The 16412-nt window shown below is 46.4% G+C and overlaps 1 protein-coding gene and 1 pseudogene across 17 annotated transcripts in view; one reads left to right on the forward strand and one right to left on the reverse strand.

Moving 5' to 3' along the window:
• The window catches only part of CFLAR (CASP8 and FADD like apoptosis regulator), a 50072-nt gene that overhangs the window by 6194 nt on the left and 27466 nt on the right, over positions 1 to 16412 (forward strand). For 10 of the 16 annotated variants that reach the window (XR_013402112.1, XR_013402113.1, XR_013402111.1 and 7 more), the window contains exons 2-4: positions 6972 to 7395; positions 10258 to 10363; positions 13162 to 13297. Coding sequence is in view for 12 of the 16 variants with exons in the window: in XM_015110712.3 (XP_014966198.1) it covers positions 7115 to 7395; positions 10258 to 10363; positions 13162 to 13297 (523 nt within the window). In the remaining 4 variants the exon portion in view is untranslated. Of the gene's footprint in view, positions 1 to 3575; positions 3856 to 6568; positions 6762 to 6971; positions 7396 to 7621; positions 7719 to 10257; positions 10364 to 13161; positions 13298 to 13384; positions 13930 to 14610; positions 16169 to 16412 lie in introns of those variants that run through there. The other 6 variants (XM_077957360.1, XM_077957365.1, XM_077957358.1 and 3 more) reach the window with 5 other exon arrangements.
• On the reverse strand, positions 14723 to 16245 carry LOC114671391 (inosine-5'-monophosphate dehydrogenase 1 pseudogene; annotated as a pseudogene). Its single transcript, XR_013402114.1, has one exon. The product of XR_013402114.1 is annotated as an inosine-5'-monophosphate dehydrogenase 1 pseudogene (transcript).

The raw sequence follows: 16412 nt of genomic DNA on the forward strand, positions 1-16412 counted from the left end.
CTTTTTATTCCTTTGATCAAAACCTTGAGGAGAAGGAATGCCTGTTTTCCTGACTGCTGTTGCATGAAGTTAGACATCCAGTTCCTCTAAAGGTGACATCAGATGGTTTAGATACCTAAAAAGAAGTGAGGCTAAGCCATAGGTCTTCTTCATACTACCTGAAGTTGAAACCTGGTCTCTGAACTCAGTCTTTGCCAAAGCATTAAAATCTGACATCTTGCTTAAACTCAGGCAGCTTGACCTGTTATTCATTTTTCTCTGTGAAATAAATTGAAGCCTGGTAATAAATTGATGATGAGTTCCAAACATCCCCTTGGTTGGAGACATTGTATTCTCCCCACTCACAATGAGGTCCTGCCAGTGTCCAGGAAGTTTTGCATGGGGACTTACCCATCCTCTTAGAATTACACTGCAAGTCACTCTAAAGCAATAGCATTGTTAACGCATGTAGTTGCAAAAGCTTCCTTTCACGAGCTCACTCTTCTGAATCCAACAACTAGATTCCAAGTATGGTATCTTAACTACACCACCAGCTCCATCTTGCTTCATTGTATGTTATGAAGGGATGAGTAAGCATTACACATGGGCTGCAATGGTCCAATGATGACCAGTCTGTTCAAGACCCAAGAGGGCTGAGCTTGGCAGCCCTGGCCATTGTTTACCATAATCTAATGAAGATGAGTAAAAGCCTATCTATCCCCAAGGACCTCCACATATGACAGTACTCAACTCAGTCTCACATAGGATAGAATAAGATAAAATGCTGGAAGAGAACACAAACAGTGCTACAAAGCAGGAAGAGATGACTTGATTTGGGGATCAAGACAAGCTTATAGAAGAGCTATCTTGAGAGATAAGATATAATTTCAGGCACAGACTGAGAGGAGGGAAGGGGCTTTCCAAATGGAGGCAAATGCTTGAGTGAAGGTGCTGGGACAGAAAAATACTGTCCAGGGACCATTGAGATATTTGTTGGTTTGGAGTTAGATTATGGGTTGGGCTGAAGTGGGGATGATACTCAGTGCTTGAGCTATGTATCAGAAGTTTGTCCCTAGTGTGATGCACAGTTTCTGATTTTGAACAGAGCTATCTCCTGCAGGGCCACTCTTGGACCTTTAGTTACAGTGGGCAATCTGTTGTGTAAGCTGAGCAAATATACCTGCCAAAGTTAAAATTTAAATTTAGTTAAGGGCACTACATCAACTGATTTACCTCCCTTGCTCCTGGTGACTTTGCCATGTTTCTGTATCCAATTAGATGATGATTTATGATCTTTTGATCTAGATGCTTTCTCATTTCTGATTCATTCTCATTTTCTGCAGCCTACATGTAATTGTTAGGAACCAAGGAAGTTATTGGAGATACTGTCTGGTTGGAATTTGTGGGAGCCTCCCCGAGAGTCATGAAAAGTCTGTTCTGTCTTAGTCTGTTGTGTGCTGCTATAACAAAATACCCACAACCAGGGTAATTTATAAAAACAGAAATTTACTTCTCACAGTCTGGAGGCTGGGAAGTCTAAGATCAAGGTGCTGACATCTGGTGAGGGCTGCTCCCCACTTCCAATCTGGTGCCTTGAACACTGCATTCTGCAGAGGGGAAGAATGCTGTGTCTTAACATGGCAAAAGGTGGAAGGGCAAAAAAAAAAAAAGAAATAAACTCCCTTTATCAACCCCCTTTATAAGGTCATCTAATCCCATTCAGGAGGGAGGCGCCTCCAGGGAATGATCACCTCTTAAAGGCCCCACCTCTTAATCCTATCGTATTGGCAACACCTGAACTTTGGAGGGGACACATTCAAACCATAGCAGCCTCATCAAAGAATTTTATAAAATATAACTTCTAATTTTATGTCATTTTAAAATTGGGATCATCTGTTGTTCTGCACACCAATAGAGTAGGAAGGTGAATTTTGTTATGTTCAGGATGAATGCACAAAACTTCTGTGAGATGGCCACATTCTACTTTACCCAGAATTGTGCAACCTCTTCTCCTTTTAGAAACTTCTGGATGACACTTTGTTTCATGTTCTCATCTCCACTGGGGCTTCCCAGACACCTGAAAGTTCAGGTTTGCATGCTGCTTTCTGCAGCTGGCAAGACAGGTTTCTCCATTGCCGCCCAGTTTGTGGGGTTGCTTAGAAATTACATTTGCATTCATGCCATAGCTCATTGGACATGACATTGCTTTCATGCCATACAATGACCTTGCTTCACATAGAGAAGCAGTAGAAAGAAGGGAATGTTAAGTACATCTTTGGATGGCTTAGCTGGTCCTGCCGCATGCTTTGCTACTGATTACAAGGAACAATATGTGCCTTTGATGGAGGTAGCGTTGGTGTTCTGTGAGAAAGGTTGAGAAGCCTGACTGAACTTAACTGCATTTGCTGACACCTGGTTAGGGCTAATGTGGGTACCAGGGAAGTGTGTTAAGTGCTTCAATAGAGGTATTTTGTTTTGTTTTGTTTTTTTGAGACAGAGTTTCACTCTTGTTGCCCAGGCTGGAGTGCAGTGGCGCCATCTCAGCTCATTGGCAACCTCCATCTCCCAGGCTGAAGAGATTCTTGTGCCTCAGCCACCTGTTTTTGTATTTTTAGTAGAGACAGGGTTTTGCCATGTTGGCCAGGCTGGTCTTGAACTCCTGGCCTCAAGTGATCCGTCTGCCTTGGCCTCTCAAAGTGCTGGGATTACAGGTGTGAGCCCCTGTGCCTGGCCAGTTCAGGCATGAATTTTAGAAAGTTCACTTAGATGGAAGGTAGATTTGGAGAGGGTAAGGTCGGAAGCAGGGGAACAGAATGACTAGGGGAATGAGTTTGGATGAGAGATGGATGGTAGGCACCAGCACTTAAGGGACAGGTGCAGAAAGAGTATGCTGAGGAGTAGGAGAAGGTTAGAGAAGGGTCTGTGTAGAATATAGTGGTGTGAGCTCAGCCAAGGGAGAAGAGTTTCAAGGAGGGATTAATTAGCAGTGTCAGCTGGAGTTGAGCAATCAGTTGAAAGGACTTCCAAGTTTTTGGATGTGGCAGCCAGGAGGTCACGAGGGCCTCAACAAGAGCTGTGTCATCAGGGCTGGGATATTAGCAGGAGCAAACAAGGCACTCGCTTCAGGACAACATGTAAGGGGGTGCTCAAAAAGTCAGTCATCAACATAGATAATATTTTAATGCAATATTTTAAAAAACAGACATAAATGCCAAAAATCTATGATGAACAAAATACCAAAATTTAAATAAAGACAGCATCAGTATTGCTGATTGTCCCTTTTGCGTCATATTCCAGTAAGGCTCAGGACTGAGTGTGGCTGTGTAGAGGAGATGGTGGGGTGAGGCGATCCAGGTGGAGGCCTGTTGAGGAGTGAATTGTGGTTGAAGAAACTGAAGCACTGAGTACAGACTGTTCCTTCACGAGGTCCCAGCTTTATGTGAAAGGGAATAAAGTGAAAGGATGGTTGGCCTAGGGGACCCTCAGGCTTTTTTGAGGGTTTTGGCTTTATTTTTTAAGATGGAAGAGACTTGCACATGTTTACGAGCTGGGAGGAGCCGTCTCTGGAGGTAGAGAGAGGATCATGAGAGTAGACATAGGGGCTTAGTAGAGACAGGAGGGCACACAGGGAGGCTTAGCCTTAGGCAAGCAGAGGGACAGCAGGGACCGGCTGGGGCAGTGGAAGGGTAGAAGGTGGCAGGAGTTTGTGCCTGATACATGGATGAGAAATGGCATTGGAGGTGGTGTTGGGATGGAAGAGTGGTGCAGGTTGGAGCACTCCTTGAAGGGTGTGGGAAAGGAACTGACCAGTCTTCTTGTAAATGAAACTGTTGAGCAGCCATAGGGCCCGGCTCAGGAAACCAGCAGGGTGTGGTGGTAAGTAGTTTTCAGATTGTGTTATCTCTTCTCCCTTCCTTCGGAACTACTTGCTACTCGAGTTGTAGGAGTGTCAGAGGCTTACTCATTAAGGCAGGGGTGCTGGAGTGATCAACCATCCCTGTTTGCCTGCGACTGAGGGGTTTCCTGGGACTCGGTCACCCTGGATGCTGCAGGGCTGGCAGGCAGGAGTGAAAAAGGCGAGATAGTTGGAAATGCTGGCCAGAGTTTGTAGCATGCGCCCTCTGATCTCTGGGTCTCCACTGTCAGAGGGTCTTTGAGCTCAGTTCTAGTGGCAGCCTCCTGATCCTCACTTCCCTGGCTGAGGCAAGGTTGTTCCAGCAGCCCCAGGAGTCTTTGTTAGAATCCCACCTCAGAGCCCCTTCCTCCAGTCCTCTCAGCAGTTTTGTTAGTTCCAGTATTAAGTGTAATTTCTATTAAAAAATGCCTGGAGTATTTCTGTTTCCAGAACCGGATGCTCCTGTTAGCTAGTGTGTGAAAGATAACTCTGACTTGCCTAAGCTTTGTTGGCGTTTTGCGTAATAACTGGCGATAGTTTCATGACTTCTGCAAGAGAAATGAAACAGAAATTGGTCTCAGGTTTTATTTGCTCTTGTTGTGAAGGTCGGGGACAGTTTGTCCCAGGGTGTGGGTGTGGAAAAGAAGGGGAGATATAGTCATTAAATTAGAATATGCCTGTGAGGGGAGTTAAGGGGAATTCCTTTAAAATTCTAGAAAATACACACGGTTGCCAATTTTGTCTAACTGGGGAAAGTGAACTGCTGAAAACACTGCGGGGAGAAGCGAAACTAATGGAATCTTGATCAGTTAGGAGGATTGGGTATTTGAAAGCAGGGAAGAAAAATAATTGGGCTTGGATATTCCTTTTGCCCTTCATCTGAGTAAGGTGAAGGCAAGTGAGTCTTCAGAAGAAGTGAATGGGACACTGAGTCCGACAGCTCAGGCTGGGTGGAGCTGGTAACTGATGGGCGCAAGTCCTTTTACTGGGCTCTAAAGAACTCACTCATCTGGGTGTGGTGGCTCACACCTGTAGCCTCAGCATTTTGGAAGGTTGAGGCAGGAGAATCACTTGAGCCCAGGAGTTCGAGACCAGCCTGAGCAACACAGTGGGACCCTGTCTCTACAAAAAACTGAAGACCTTATGAGCTTCCCTAGTCTAAGAGTAATTTTTATGTTAGTTTCTTGGCTTGGGCTTAAAAGAAACCGCAACAAAGTGGTGATTATTCGGACCCCAGCCCTACCTCTCTCTAGTATGCTCTCCTTTCTCAAGTGCCCAGCACCTCTAGCCACAGTGAACTGCCTCCAGCATACACACACGCTGATATTTTGCTGCATCTGAGTGGGCTGGCTCCACACGGGATCTGTAGTTTCCTTTTGATATTTTCTTTCAATGTGCCAGATGCTACCACTGAGTAATCTAGATTTTGCTGCCAAACTCTACCCCCATGAGCACAGAGGGAAGACAGTATGCCAGTGCTCTTGCTGAGTGTGCGTGACTGGGTGTGATGGTTGGAAGAAACAAACTGAGCAGATCACGTTTTTAAAAATGATTATCTAATTTTGTTAACTCTTGGTGGCATTGTTATATTGTTGATATTTATGAATTACAGAAGTTAGATGACTGTGAAAAAATAGAGAATTAGAGATTAAAGCACTGTTGGCCTGCGAGTGGAGTATAGATTTGGGCTTTCCAGAGCACATAAAATTTGTATTTATCTTTCTGAGTGCTAATTTTTCCACTGTCATTGAGCAAATTTATTTTAGTAAATTTAACTTAGCAAATTTAATTTCTCCAGTTATTTACAAATGATCATATTAAGTGAAGTTTGGATGAATGGGCACGCCCATTTCAAATTTCTAACATAATTTTTTCCCCTTGTTCTCATATAAAATTTTCTATTTATGTGTTTTTATTTAAGATAGCTCAAATCTTTTGTGGACTGATATTGTATGTTAATAAATAAATGGATTCAGTGCTTCTTTCACTCAATACAGCTAGATAAATATATAAATATACTTGAACACAAATTCAAAGCAACCATTGGCAATTTAGAGTTGGGTTGTGTTTCCACTTATTTTTTGTTAATAAATTTGGTTTTAACCTGAAATACTGTCTTGTAGGAACAGATAAAGAACACAAGAGTTGATTTAACATAAGTTTTAGCTGTGAAACTTAGAGTAGATTGGTTAGCAACTTAAATTTTGCAAGAAAATAGGATGTTTCAATGGAAGAAGTTAAGAACACACCCATTGCATGAGCTCCTTACCCCTCCCACCCAGCCCCATCCCCGGAGTGAGATCTTTCCCCAGATCCTCTGTAACTTCCTGATGTTCACTGAGAACATCAGAAGTACTGATGGCAATTGCTGCCATGTAGCAGTGCATTGAGAGTCAGGGCCTCTGGCACCTCCATGGGGCTCAGGGTCTGAAGACATGATCCAAACCCGACAACTTGGTGGCAGGTTCTGTGAGCATTTGTGATGAAGTTGTGAAAAGGGCTTGGGGTCTAGGAGGATGGCAGCAGAGGTTTCTGCCTCCAGGTGTGAGTGAGGGGCTTTTGAAGTAGGAGAGCAACTAGAAAAAAGGAGTGGCATAGGGACAGAAACTTCTTTTCCCCATTGTTTGTTCAAGGCCACGTGGGTGGAGTCATTGAAGTGGAGATTTAACCCTGTGAGGCAAGTTTCTCTAGTTTAGTCAGGCTGTCTGTCATTGGGCTTTTCCCTCTTCCTCCTACTACATACTTCTTCCCTATTCCTCCTACTGAGGCCATTCACCCCTTAGTTGTAATTTTCCCTGTAACATGTTTTACATTCTGATGAATTCTGAAAAAGAATGTGGGGTTTCCTAGGAGATGATTTCATCTGTTGTTTCATTTCCTTTACAATGTAGGTTTTCTTCTCTGTCTCTTTGGATTAGTCTGACATTTTGGCTCTGTCTACCAAGGATCCCTTTCTATAGACTTCTATAGATCCCTTTCTATAGAAGTTAATCTACTTAGGTCAGGGAGACCACCAAGAAAGAAAGAGCCCATACTTTCAATCTTAGGCGTAAGGTAGCTTGATAAGATTTTCAGAAAAATTCCCTTTTAACCACAGAACTCCCCCACTGGAAAGGATTCTGAAAGAAATGAAGTCAGCCCTCAGAAATGAAGTTGACTGCCTGCCTGCTGGCTTTCTGTTGACTGACCCGGAGCTGTACTTCTGCAGACCCTTGTGAGCTTCTGTAGTCTAAGAGTAGGATGTCTGCTGAGGTCATCCATCAGGTCGAAGAAGCACTTGACACAGATGAGAAGGAGATGCTGCTCTTTTTGTGCCGGGATGTTGCTGTAGATGTGGTTCCACCTAATGTCAGGGACCTTCTGGATATTTTACGTGAAAGAGGTAAGCTGTCTGTCGGGGACTTGGCTGAACTGCTCTACAGAGTGAGGCGATTTGACCTGCTCAAACGGATCTTGAAGATGGACAGAAAAGCTGTGGAGACCCACCTGCTCAGGAACCCTCACCTTGTTTCGGACTATAGGTAATTCATCACCTCTTCCTGAGGCTGGATAGGTGGGAGGGATTGAAGTGTCTCAGACTCTACTGAATGGCAGAAACGAGGATAATAAGAAATGCAGCCACTTTACTGTCTCTGCCCACTTATCCAACTGCCAGATGACGTCACTTCATTCCTGTGAACCCTTTAAATTCTTGAAACTTTCTCTCTCTTCCTTTCTCTTCTCTTCTCTTCTCTTTTGACAGAGTCTCACTCTGTTGCCCAGGCTGGAGTGCAGTGGCGTGATCTTGGCTCACGGCAACCTCCGCCTTCTGGGTTCAAGCGATTCTTCAGCCTCACCCTCCCAGGTAGTTGGGACTACAGGCGTGCGCTACCATGCCTGGCTAATTTTTTTTTTTTTTTTGTATTTTTAGTAGAGACGGGGTTTCACCATGTTGGCCAGGCTGGTCTTGAACTCTTGACCTTAAGTGATCCACCTGCCTTGGCTTCCCAGAGTGCTGGGATTACAGGCGTGAGCCATTGCCCCTGGCTGAAACATGCTTTCTCAAAGGAATTGGGATCATATGCAAGTAGAAGGGACAGATGGTATGTGTTTGCCTGAAGGATAGAATGACAAGACATGAAGAAAGATAGGAATGACTAAGAGCTAGTCATTCTTGCCAGCCTCTGACAGTGTGAGATCTGTGGTGGTGTTTACTAGTTCATTTTCTGTGAAGTCAGTCCTTGATAATTTCTGGTACAAAGAAAGGAAATAACAAGTCTGACAGCAATCTTCCTACCTTTGTAGAAACTCCATCATCCCTTCTGAATCCCCGTTGGCCCTACCCCTGCTGAGGAAGTTTATCAGGGTGGGCTCCTTTCCTGTGCTTCCTGCCCTTGGAGACGTTGGAGAGCCCGAATTGAAAATCTTTTCAGTTAACCACATCTTAGCCCCTTCAGTCGAAGAGGAAACGGCCACTGGAGTCTGCTTTAGTTCCCACAAGCTTTGGGTTGCTCCTTCCTCCTGCTCACATGTTAATGTCTTTTGAGGTTCAGAGGGGCATGGAAGCTACTGACAGACTGAGTTCCTGGGTAAAGGAAGATAACTTGTAACTTTAAGTTGGTGTTTTCTTTTTTTTGAGACAAAGTCTCGCTCTGTAGCCCAGGCTGGAGTGCAGTGGTGCGATCTTGGCTCACTGTAACCTCTGTCTCTGGGTTCAAGTGATTCTCCCGCCTCAGCCTCCTGAGTAGCTGGGATTACAGGCATGCACCACTATGTCTGGCTAATTTTTGTATTTTTACTAGAAACAGGGTTTTGCCATGTTGGCCAGGCTGGTCTTGAATTCCCAGCCTCAAGTGATCTGCCCTCTTCGGCCTCTCAAAGTGTTGGGATTATAGGCGTGAGCCACCGTGCCCAGCTGGTGTTTTTTCTCTCGACCACCAGCCTTTTATTATGTTGATAATGTGTATTTGGAGATGATATATATTATCAAGAACTATACCAAAAAGAGCTGAAAGCAGTGTGGGCTCTGGGAAGTATATGAGATTTGACCTTGGAAAGCCTGTTTTTTTGTTTTTTGTTTTTTTTTTGAGACAGGGTCTTGCTCTGTCACCCAGGCTGGAGTGCAGTGGCGTGATCATAGCTCACTGTAGCTGGAAGACCTGTTTCAAGCCTCAGATCTACCAGTTACGGCCAGGCAGCCTGGGCCAATCACTAACCTTGTTGGGCCTTTGTTTTCCTACTTGTAAAGCGAAAAATAATAATACCCGACCTTACAAGGTTGTTGTGAGCATCAGCTATAATAATTTACTATGTGAAGTACTTTTTAAACTGTGAAGCACTCTACAGATACAAGGGATTATCATCATTGTTGTTACTATTGTTTTTTTAAATCTTCCACCTATTCAGCCATCAGTTTTAATGTCAGTAGTCTTCAAACTTTCTGGGAGGTGCCAGCTGAGTTTCAGTGAGTAAATTAGGGCAATCTCTCCTTTTCCCATTTCCTTGCTATGATGAGTGGAGATTCTTCAGGCCCTCTGGGAAGAGAAGGGGGCCAGTAGAAGGGGAGTGTTAGATTTATTTATTCATCTGGTGAGTGGGCTTCATTGTGTATTGGCATGTGCTAAGTGTTTTGATAAGCTCTAGGACAAAATGAAAAATCTGTCATCCTCGAGAATCTGAGAGGCTAACTGGGAAAATGGCCTGATGACAATGTCATGATAACAATACTAACCATAAGTTGTCCTTAGGAGCCCCCAGTAAAATGCAGTTATTGGTTCTCAAAGTCTATTTCCTGGAAAAAAAAAATTATACATATATATATATATAGCGTTCGCTCCAGCCACCCCTGAGTCAGGAGAGGCTTTCTAGGCAAAGACATCTAAGTTCAGAATCCCCGTGATCCAGATGCCTGTACCCTTTAAGTTCAGAAGTGGGCTGGGGTATGTCAGGTATTTCTTTCCTTTAGCATCTTGCAATTCAAAATCTGGTCCTTGAATCAACATCACCTGAGAGCTTGTTAAACAGAGACGACAAGGCTCCTTCAAATTCTATTTCTGCCTTTTATGTTAGTCATTTGGGTTCTTAAGTCATTTCACTATAACCTCTGGGGGAGCTAGGGGATTCTTTAGGGAAGTTTCCATTCTCTGAGTTGTTTTCAGAAGCTGTTAGTTGGCAAAGGAGGTACCATCTCCTATTAAATGGGCAAAGACAAGATCCCTTTTTTGAGTTCCCTTAAGATCTCTTCCTGGGGTGATCCAGGCTTGCTGTTTTATGAGGGAGGGACACATTTACACAGGGGCAAGAACTAGTCTTTCAATCCATTGTTGCATAGGGGAGGTGTGGGCACTTCGAGTTGTCTTAGGACTTGTGTCTGAATTAACTAAATGAACTTTTCTGGTTTGCAGAGTGCTGATGGCAGAGATCGGTGAGGATTTAGATAAATCTGATGTATCCTCATTAATTTTCCTCATGAAGGATTACATGGGCCGAGGCAAGATAAGCAAGGAGAAGGTGAGTTTTCTTCTTTTTGGTTCATGGTCCCAAGAGCCTATCAGAAGTGGGAGCTACTATTTTTGATACAGAGAGAGGGAAGCAGGCAGTCTGCTGCCACTGTAGTGGGAGTCAGACATCTCAGGTGGTTTTTAAATAACATGAATGGGAAGAGAATTGGTTTATGAATTGAAGAAATAGGATAATAATATCTTCTGGTGTGGCCTTGGATGTTTCTTTTATCCTTGGATTTTATCCTTATTTCTGTAAAATTCATAGGCCTGGCTCATATGTGTTTCCCTCCCTGGTTTGACGGGGGTGTGGGGAGGACATCCCATCTGCTTGTGCTGGGTGGAAACAGGAAGGAGGTGCTAGTCCATTATGGTATTGCTCTCCTACTGCCATCTCTTTCTCCTCAGCTGACTCAAGGTCAGTGTGGGATCTAGGCTGCACGTAGGAGTGGGGTGGGGGGAGGTTCTTGTGACTGATGTATCTGGGAAATGGTAAAAGTAGAGATTTAGAGTTGAAAACCAGGAGGCCGGATGCGGTGGCTCACGCCTGTAATCCCAGCACTTTGGGAGGCCGATGCAGGTGGATCACGAGGTCAGGAGATCGAGACCAACCTGGCTAACACGGTGAAACCCTATCTCTACTAAAAATACAAAAAAAGTAGCTGGGCGTGGTGGCAGGCGCCTGTAGTCCCAGCTACTTGGGAGGCTGAGGTAGGAGAATGGCATGAACCCGGGAGGCAGAGCTTGCAGTGAGCCAAGATCGCGCCGCTGCACTCCAGTCTGGGTGACAGAGCAAAACTCTGTCTCAAAAAAAAAAAAGAAAAGAAAACCAGGTAGTGATGAAGATCTAGGGGATGTGTCATGATTACTAGAAAAATATTTAAAATCCATGGCCTGGCGTGGTGGCTCATGCCTGTAATCCTAGCACTTTGAGAGACAGAGGTGGGTGGATCACCTGAGGTCAGGAGTTTGAGACCAGCCTGGCCAACCTGGTGAAACTCCATCTCTACTAAAAATACAAAAAATTAGCTGGCGTGGTGGTAGGCGCCTATAATCCCAGCTACAGGAGGCGGAGGCAGGAGAATCACTTGAACCCAGGAGGCAGAGGTTGCGGTGAGCCGAGATTGCACCATTGCACTACAGCCTGGGCGACAGAGCAAGACTCCGTCTCAAAAAAACAGCAACAACAAAAAAGAAAAATATTTAAACTCCAGTTGGCCTAGCACAGTGGCTCATGCCTGTAATCCCAGCACTTTGGGAGGCCAAGCCGGGCAGATCACTTGAGGTCAGGAGTTCAAGACCAGCCTGGCCAACATGGCAAAACCTCATTGCTACTAAAAATATAAAAATTAGCTGGGCATGGTGGTGGGCGCCTGTAATCCCAGCTACTTGGGAGGCTGAGGCATGAGAATTGCTTGAACTCAGGAGGCAGAGGTTGCAGTAAGCCAAGATTGTGCTATTGCACTCCAGCCTGGGCTACAGAGCGAGACTCCATCTCAAAAAAATAAATTAATTAAATAAAACAACATTCCAGTTGGCCCTACGTGGTACTGTTGACCTAAGGATAGGCCAGGAAATGTTTGAGAACCTATTGTTTCTAAAATATGACAATAGGTCCTCAAAATAGGCAGACCAGTGCCTGCCTCTGACGATTCAGATAAGTCATTGCTTGAGAATTTCCTCATGTTCCTAATGATTTTAGTTTTGTTTCTTAAGTCCCATTAAACGCAAAATGGGAAGGAAAATGAAACTAGAACTCCCTTTTTGGTTTCTGCTAGTAATTGTCTCTCCCAGTCATTTATATATATTTAAATTATGATTATTATTTTCAAAAATAAAGATAGCACTTCAGTAACCAAATGTTAAATGCAAAGGAAATAGATCCCAAAGCAATGCCTGTTTCTGAACTATAGTTTGTTCATAATCACTGTGGCCCAAGGTAAATGAATAGCAGAACACTCAAACCTTGTTGTAATTTCACTTTTTTATAACCCCCTGAGTCAGAAGGTCAGAATGAGTTGGAAGGTCTAGCATTGATTCAAATATTTTGGAAACTTTAAAACTATATCATGTGATTTTTCTCATAAAGTCTTTCCCCAGCTACCTTCCTTCTCCCTTTTTCAGAGAAGCCCTTAGAGTTTTTCACTATGAGACCAGCCTGGCCTTTTGGAAAATAATAAACTCAGGAGGGTTCTCGTTTCAGCCCTGCTCTTTCATGGTCCTTCTCAATGACACAACATGGCCCACGTGTCTGTCTGCAACCAAGGAGCAGATTGATGACCAAAAAACTTATACCACCACCTCTGTTCTGAGTAAAAATCAGGAGTCTTAAATTGCTCATGACAGAGATACCTGGTTTAAGATCACTGAAGGTCACTGAAAGGGCTCATCTTGTCACATCTTCTTACTGCTATAAATCACATGGACTGAGGTTTGCATCTGGGGCTTATTAGTCAGCTCTATTTTTTTTTTTTTTATTTGGAGACAGGGTCTCACTCTGCTGCCTAGGCTGGAGTACCATGGCACAATCATGGCTCACTACAGCCTTGACCTCTGGGTTCAAGTGATCCTCCACCTCTGCCTCCTGAGTAGCTGGGACCACAGGTGTGTACCACTGCACTCAGCTTATTTTTTTATTTTTTTGTAGAGATGGAGGTCTCGCTGTTTTGCTCAGGCTGGTCTCGAACTCTTGGGCTCAAGCAGTCTTCCCGCCTCAGCCTCCCAAAGTGCTGGGATTACAGGCATGGGCTACTGCACCTGGTCTAGCTAGCTCTATTGACGTTTGTTTTTTGTTGGTGGTTCTCTTAGAGTTTCTTGGACCTTGTGGTTGAGTTGGAGAAACTAAATCTGGTTGCCCCAGATCAACTGGATTTATTAGAAAAATGCCTAAAGAACATCCACAGAATAGACCTGAAGACAAAAATCCAGAAATACAAGCAGTCTGGTAAGAATTTTGGCCTCTCAGTGGCCTAGAGGAAGTACTCTGTGCATGGGGCGGGGCGTGACTGGTAAAGATTCATTTGTTGGATAGGTGGATGGAATGGAACCCAGATGACCAAAGCCCCCTTTAGCTTGTGGCTAGAAATCACGTCCCTTTATATTCTTCATATCTCAGATCTGCCAACTCCATTGCCCTGTATATTCATGATCTCTGCAAAATGCTGCCAAGCAGTTCTTAACATTTCAGTCTTCAAGAAAGAATCTGGGATCTGCACAGGCTGGCAGAGCTATGGACATTCAGGAGTTTTGCATGTATGCTGAACCCTACTGCCTTGCTCTGGTATTTGGCCTCACAACCACTATCCAACTTCGGGTGATGTCACTTGGGTCTCATACTTTCCTTGCATGTGTCCCAAATTTCACAAAACTTCCTTACGGAAAAGAGCACATTCGATTTTTTCCTTGATAAAAAGGACCAGACTCACATTGGCCTTCTCCCTTACTTGCATCCCTCATTGTCTTTTAGACTCAGCCTCAGCTTCGGCTCTGTTAGCAAGTTCACTGCCACCATGGCATCACAGCCTAAAGGGCATGGCTGAGACTCATTGATCTATAGAGCACTCTTCCACCCCAACACACTCTAAATTTGTCTGATCAAAGATCGAGAACAGAAGTAGCATTTATACTCCATTCTTTTTTTTTGTTTGTTTTTTGAGACCTACTTGATTTATTCCGATTATTTAACACACAGTGACTCGACAGGGATCCCAAAGTGTGCAAAGTTAAAGCCTTCAACTGCAGCTGAGGAGAGGGCAGGAATGGTACACCTGGGGACGGTGGTGAGTCAGGAATAACAGGCAGGCAGCCATGACCAGGGCGGCCTCCTCCCCAGGGCCAGGGACTGGGGAGTGGCCTGAGGAGCAGGACCCAAGGATAGCCCAGGGCCAGGGAAGGGGGCAGAGACCTCCCCTTGGCCTAGGTCAGGAGCTCAGAAGTGCCACATGGCTGAGGGGGCAGCAGCCCGGGAAGGGCCAGAGGCAGGGCCAGGAGAGCACCATTTCCTGGGGGACTGGGGACAGGGAGGTGCCCTACAGGAGAAGCCAGGAGGAGCCTCCTGCCCCTGGGGTGGGGGCTGGGCTGGAGCAGGCTGCAGCAAGAAAGACCTGAGGCAGGTGCAGGGCCTGAGAGCCTGGCTGGCTGGATTCAGGGGGTATCCCAGGGCAGCCTAACCCAGGGAGCTGTCCTGACTCTGCAGGGGATGCTCAGTGAGGGTGGCCGCAGACCTCTCAGAGCCTCCCCTCCTCTCTCCCTGGAAAGGAGCTGGGGAACCTGTAGTGCAAATCTGTGGACTCAGTGATGGAGGGAGGCTGTGCCCGAAGGTGGACACTGGGGTGCACTCCCTCCACCACCTCGCCCTGCACCGCTGTCCTCAGTACAGTCGCTTCTCGTAAGAGTGCAGGCCATGGACGCCACCCTCGATCTGGGCCGACATGGTCCGCTTCTCAAACTTGAGCTCCGCTGAGCACATCATGGACCGAAGGACAGACAGGCTGCAGGCCCCGAAATCCTGGCAGCCATGCTGGATGCCCACTATGAGGTAGGGCATGAACTTCTGAATGGCCCCTTGGTCCTGGATGGAGCCCGAGACACCCTGTGTGATCTTCACCTTATCCCTGTCATTGAAGTATTGTTTCTGGCTGCTGCTGCTCTTCTGCATGGCATCCAGTGAGCCCATGCCCCGATAATTCTTGAGGTACATTCCGTCTGAGAAGTACTCGCCGGCCTCCGTGGTGGCGGCCAGCAAGGAGCCCATCGTCACTGTGGAGGCTCCAAGGGCCAGGGCTTTGACCACATGCCCCACGGTCTGGATGCTGCCACTGGCTATGATGGGCACACCAAAGCGCTGGGCATGCTTGGCCACCTTGTACACAGCAGTGCCTTGGGGCCGACCGAAGACCATCACTTCCTGGGTGATGTAGATGGAGCCGCAGCGCATGCCCATGCGCGGCCCGTCCACACCAGTGTCAATAAGGTTGTTGGCCTGGGCTGCTGTCACCAACGTTCTCTCCAGTCACCTGGAGGTGGGGGTACTTTTGTTTGATGTAATGCACCATGGCAATCTGATACACTGAGTTCCCTTGGGACGAGTTCAAGACTATGATGTCGACGCCTACCTGGGTGGGCAGGTCCAGGCAGTATTTGTCATCCTCACGGGTGCCCACAGCTGCCCCGCACAGCAGCTGCTTATGGGAATCCTCGCAAGCCGCAGGGTAGTCTCGGTTCTTCTTCAGGTGGGTGTCGGTGATAATGGCCACCAGCTCATCTTGATCATTGACGGTAGGCAGCTTCCCTTTCTTGCTAAGCTGTGGGATCTCATTTGCCTCTTTCAACATCACACCTTCTGGAACCACCACTAGCTCGATCCTTGGCGTCTTTGCCTCACTGAGGAGGGTGGTGTGGTCCTTCTCAGCAAGAAAATCGATGTCTCGGGAGGCGACGATGCTCACCAACTTGCTGCCCATGGTGCCTGTCTCCATGATGGGGATGCCAGGGAAGCCATGCCGCATCTTGGCCTCCAGCACATCACCCACAGTGTGCGAGGAACTTAGCACCACCGGGTCCGTGTTGAAGTCCTGTTCAAACTTCTTGACCTTCTGCACCTCACTGGCCTGAAACTCTGGAGTGAGTTGTGGTGAATGAAACTAATACCTCCTATCAGAGCCATGGCGATGGCTATGTCAGCCTCTGTCACACTGTCCATGGGGGAGGAGACCAGTGGCGTCTTCAGCGTGACCATCGGGTCAGGGCTGAGGTCAGGTCCACCTCATCAGCTATGAAGTCTATGAATCCTGGGAGAATCAAGAAGTTGTTGTAGGTGAGTCCCTGGTCACTGGCAAAGAGCTGCTGTGCGGTGAGCCCGTCCTGGAGCATGTAGCTGGTGCTGCTGCTGATCAGGTACCGCCATGCTGCTGCGAGGCCCCGTGGGACCCGACATAAACGCTGCCGCTGCTGCTGCCGCCTACACCGCGCCGCTGCCACCCTGCAGCCACAGGCCGGGTGGGCCGGGGGCGGGGGCTGCGGCGGGGCGGGCCAGGGCGCCCTATACTCCATTCTTAATG

Source organism: Macaca mulatta, chromosome 12 (genome assembly GCF_049350105.2).
Source record: "Macaca mulatta isolate MMU2019108-1 chromosome 12, T2T-MMU8v2.0, whole genome shotgun sequence".
Lineage (NCBI taxonomy): Eukaryota > Metazoa > Chordata > Mammalia > Primates > Cercopithecidae > Macaca > Macaca mulatta.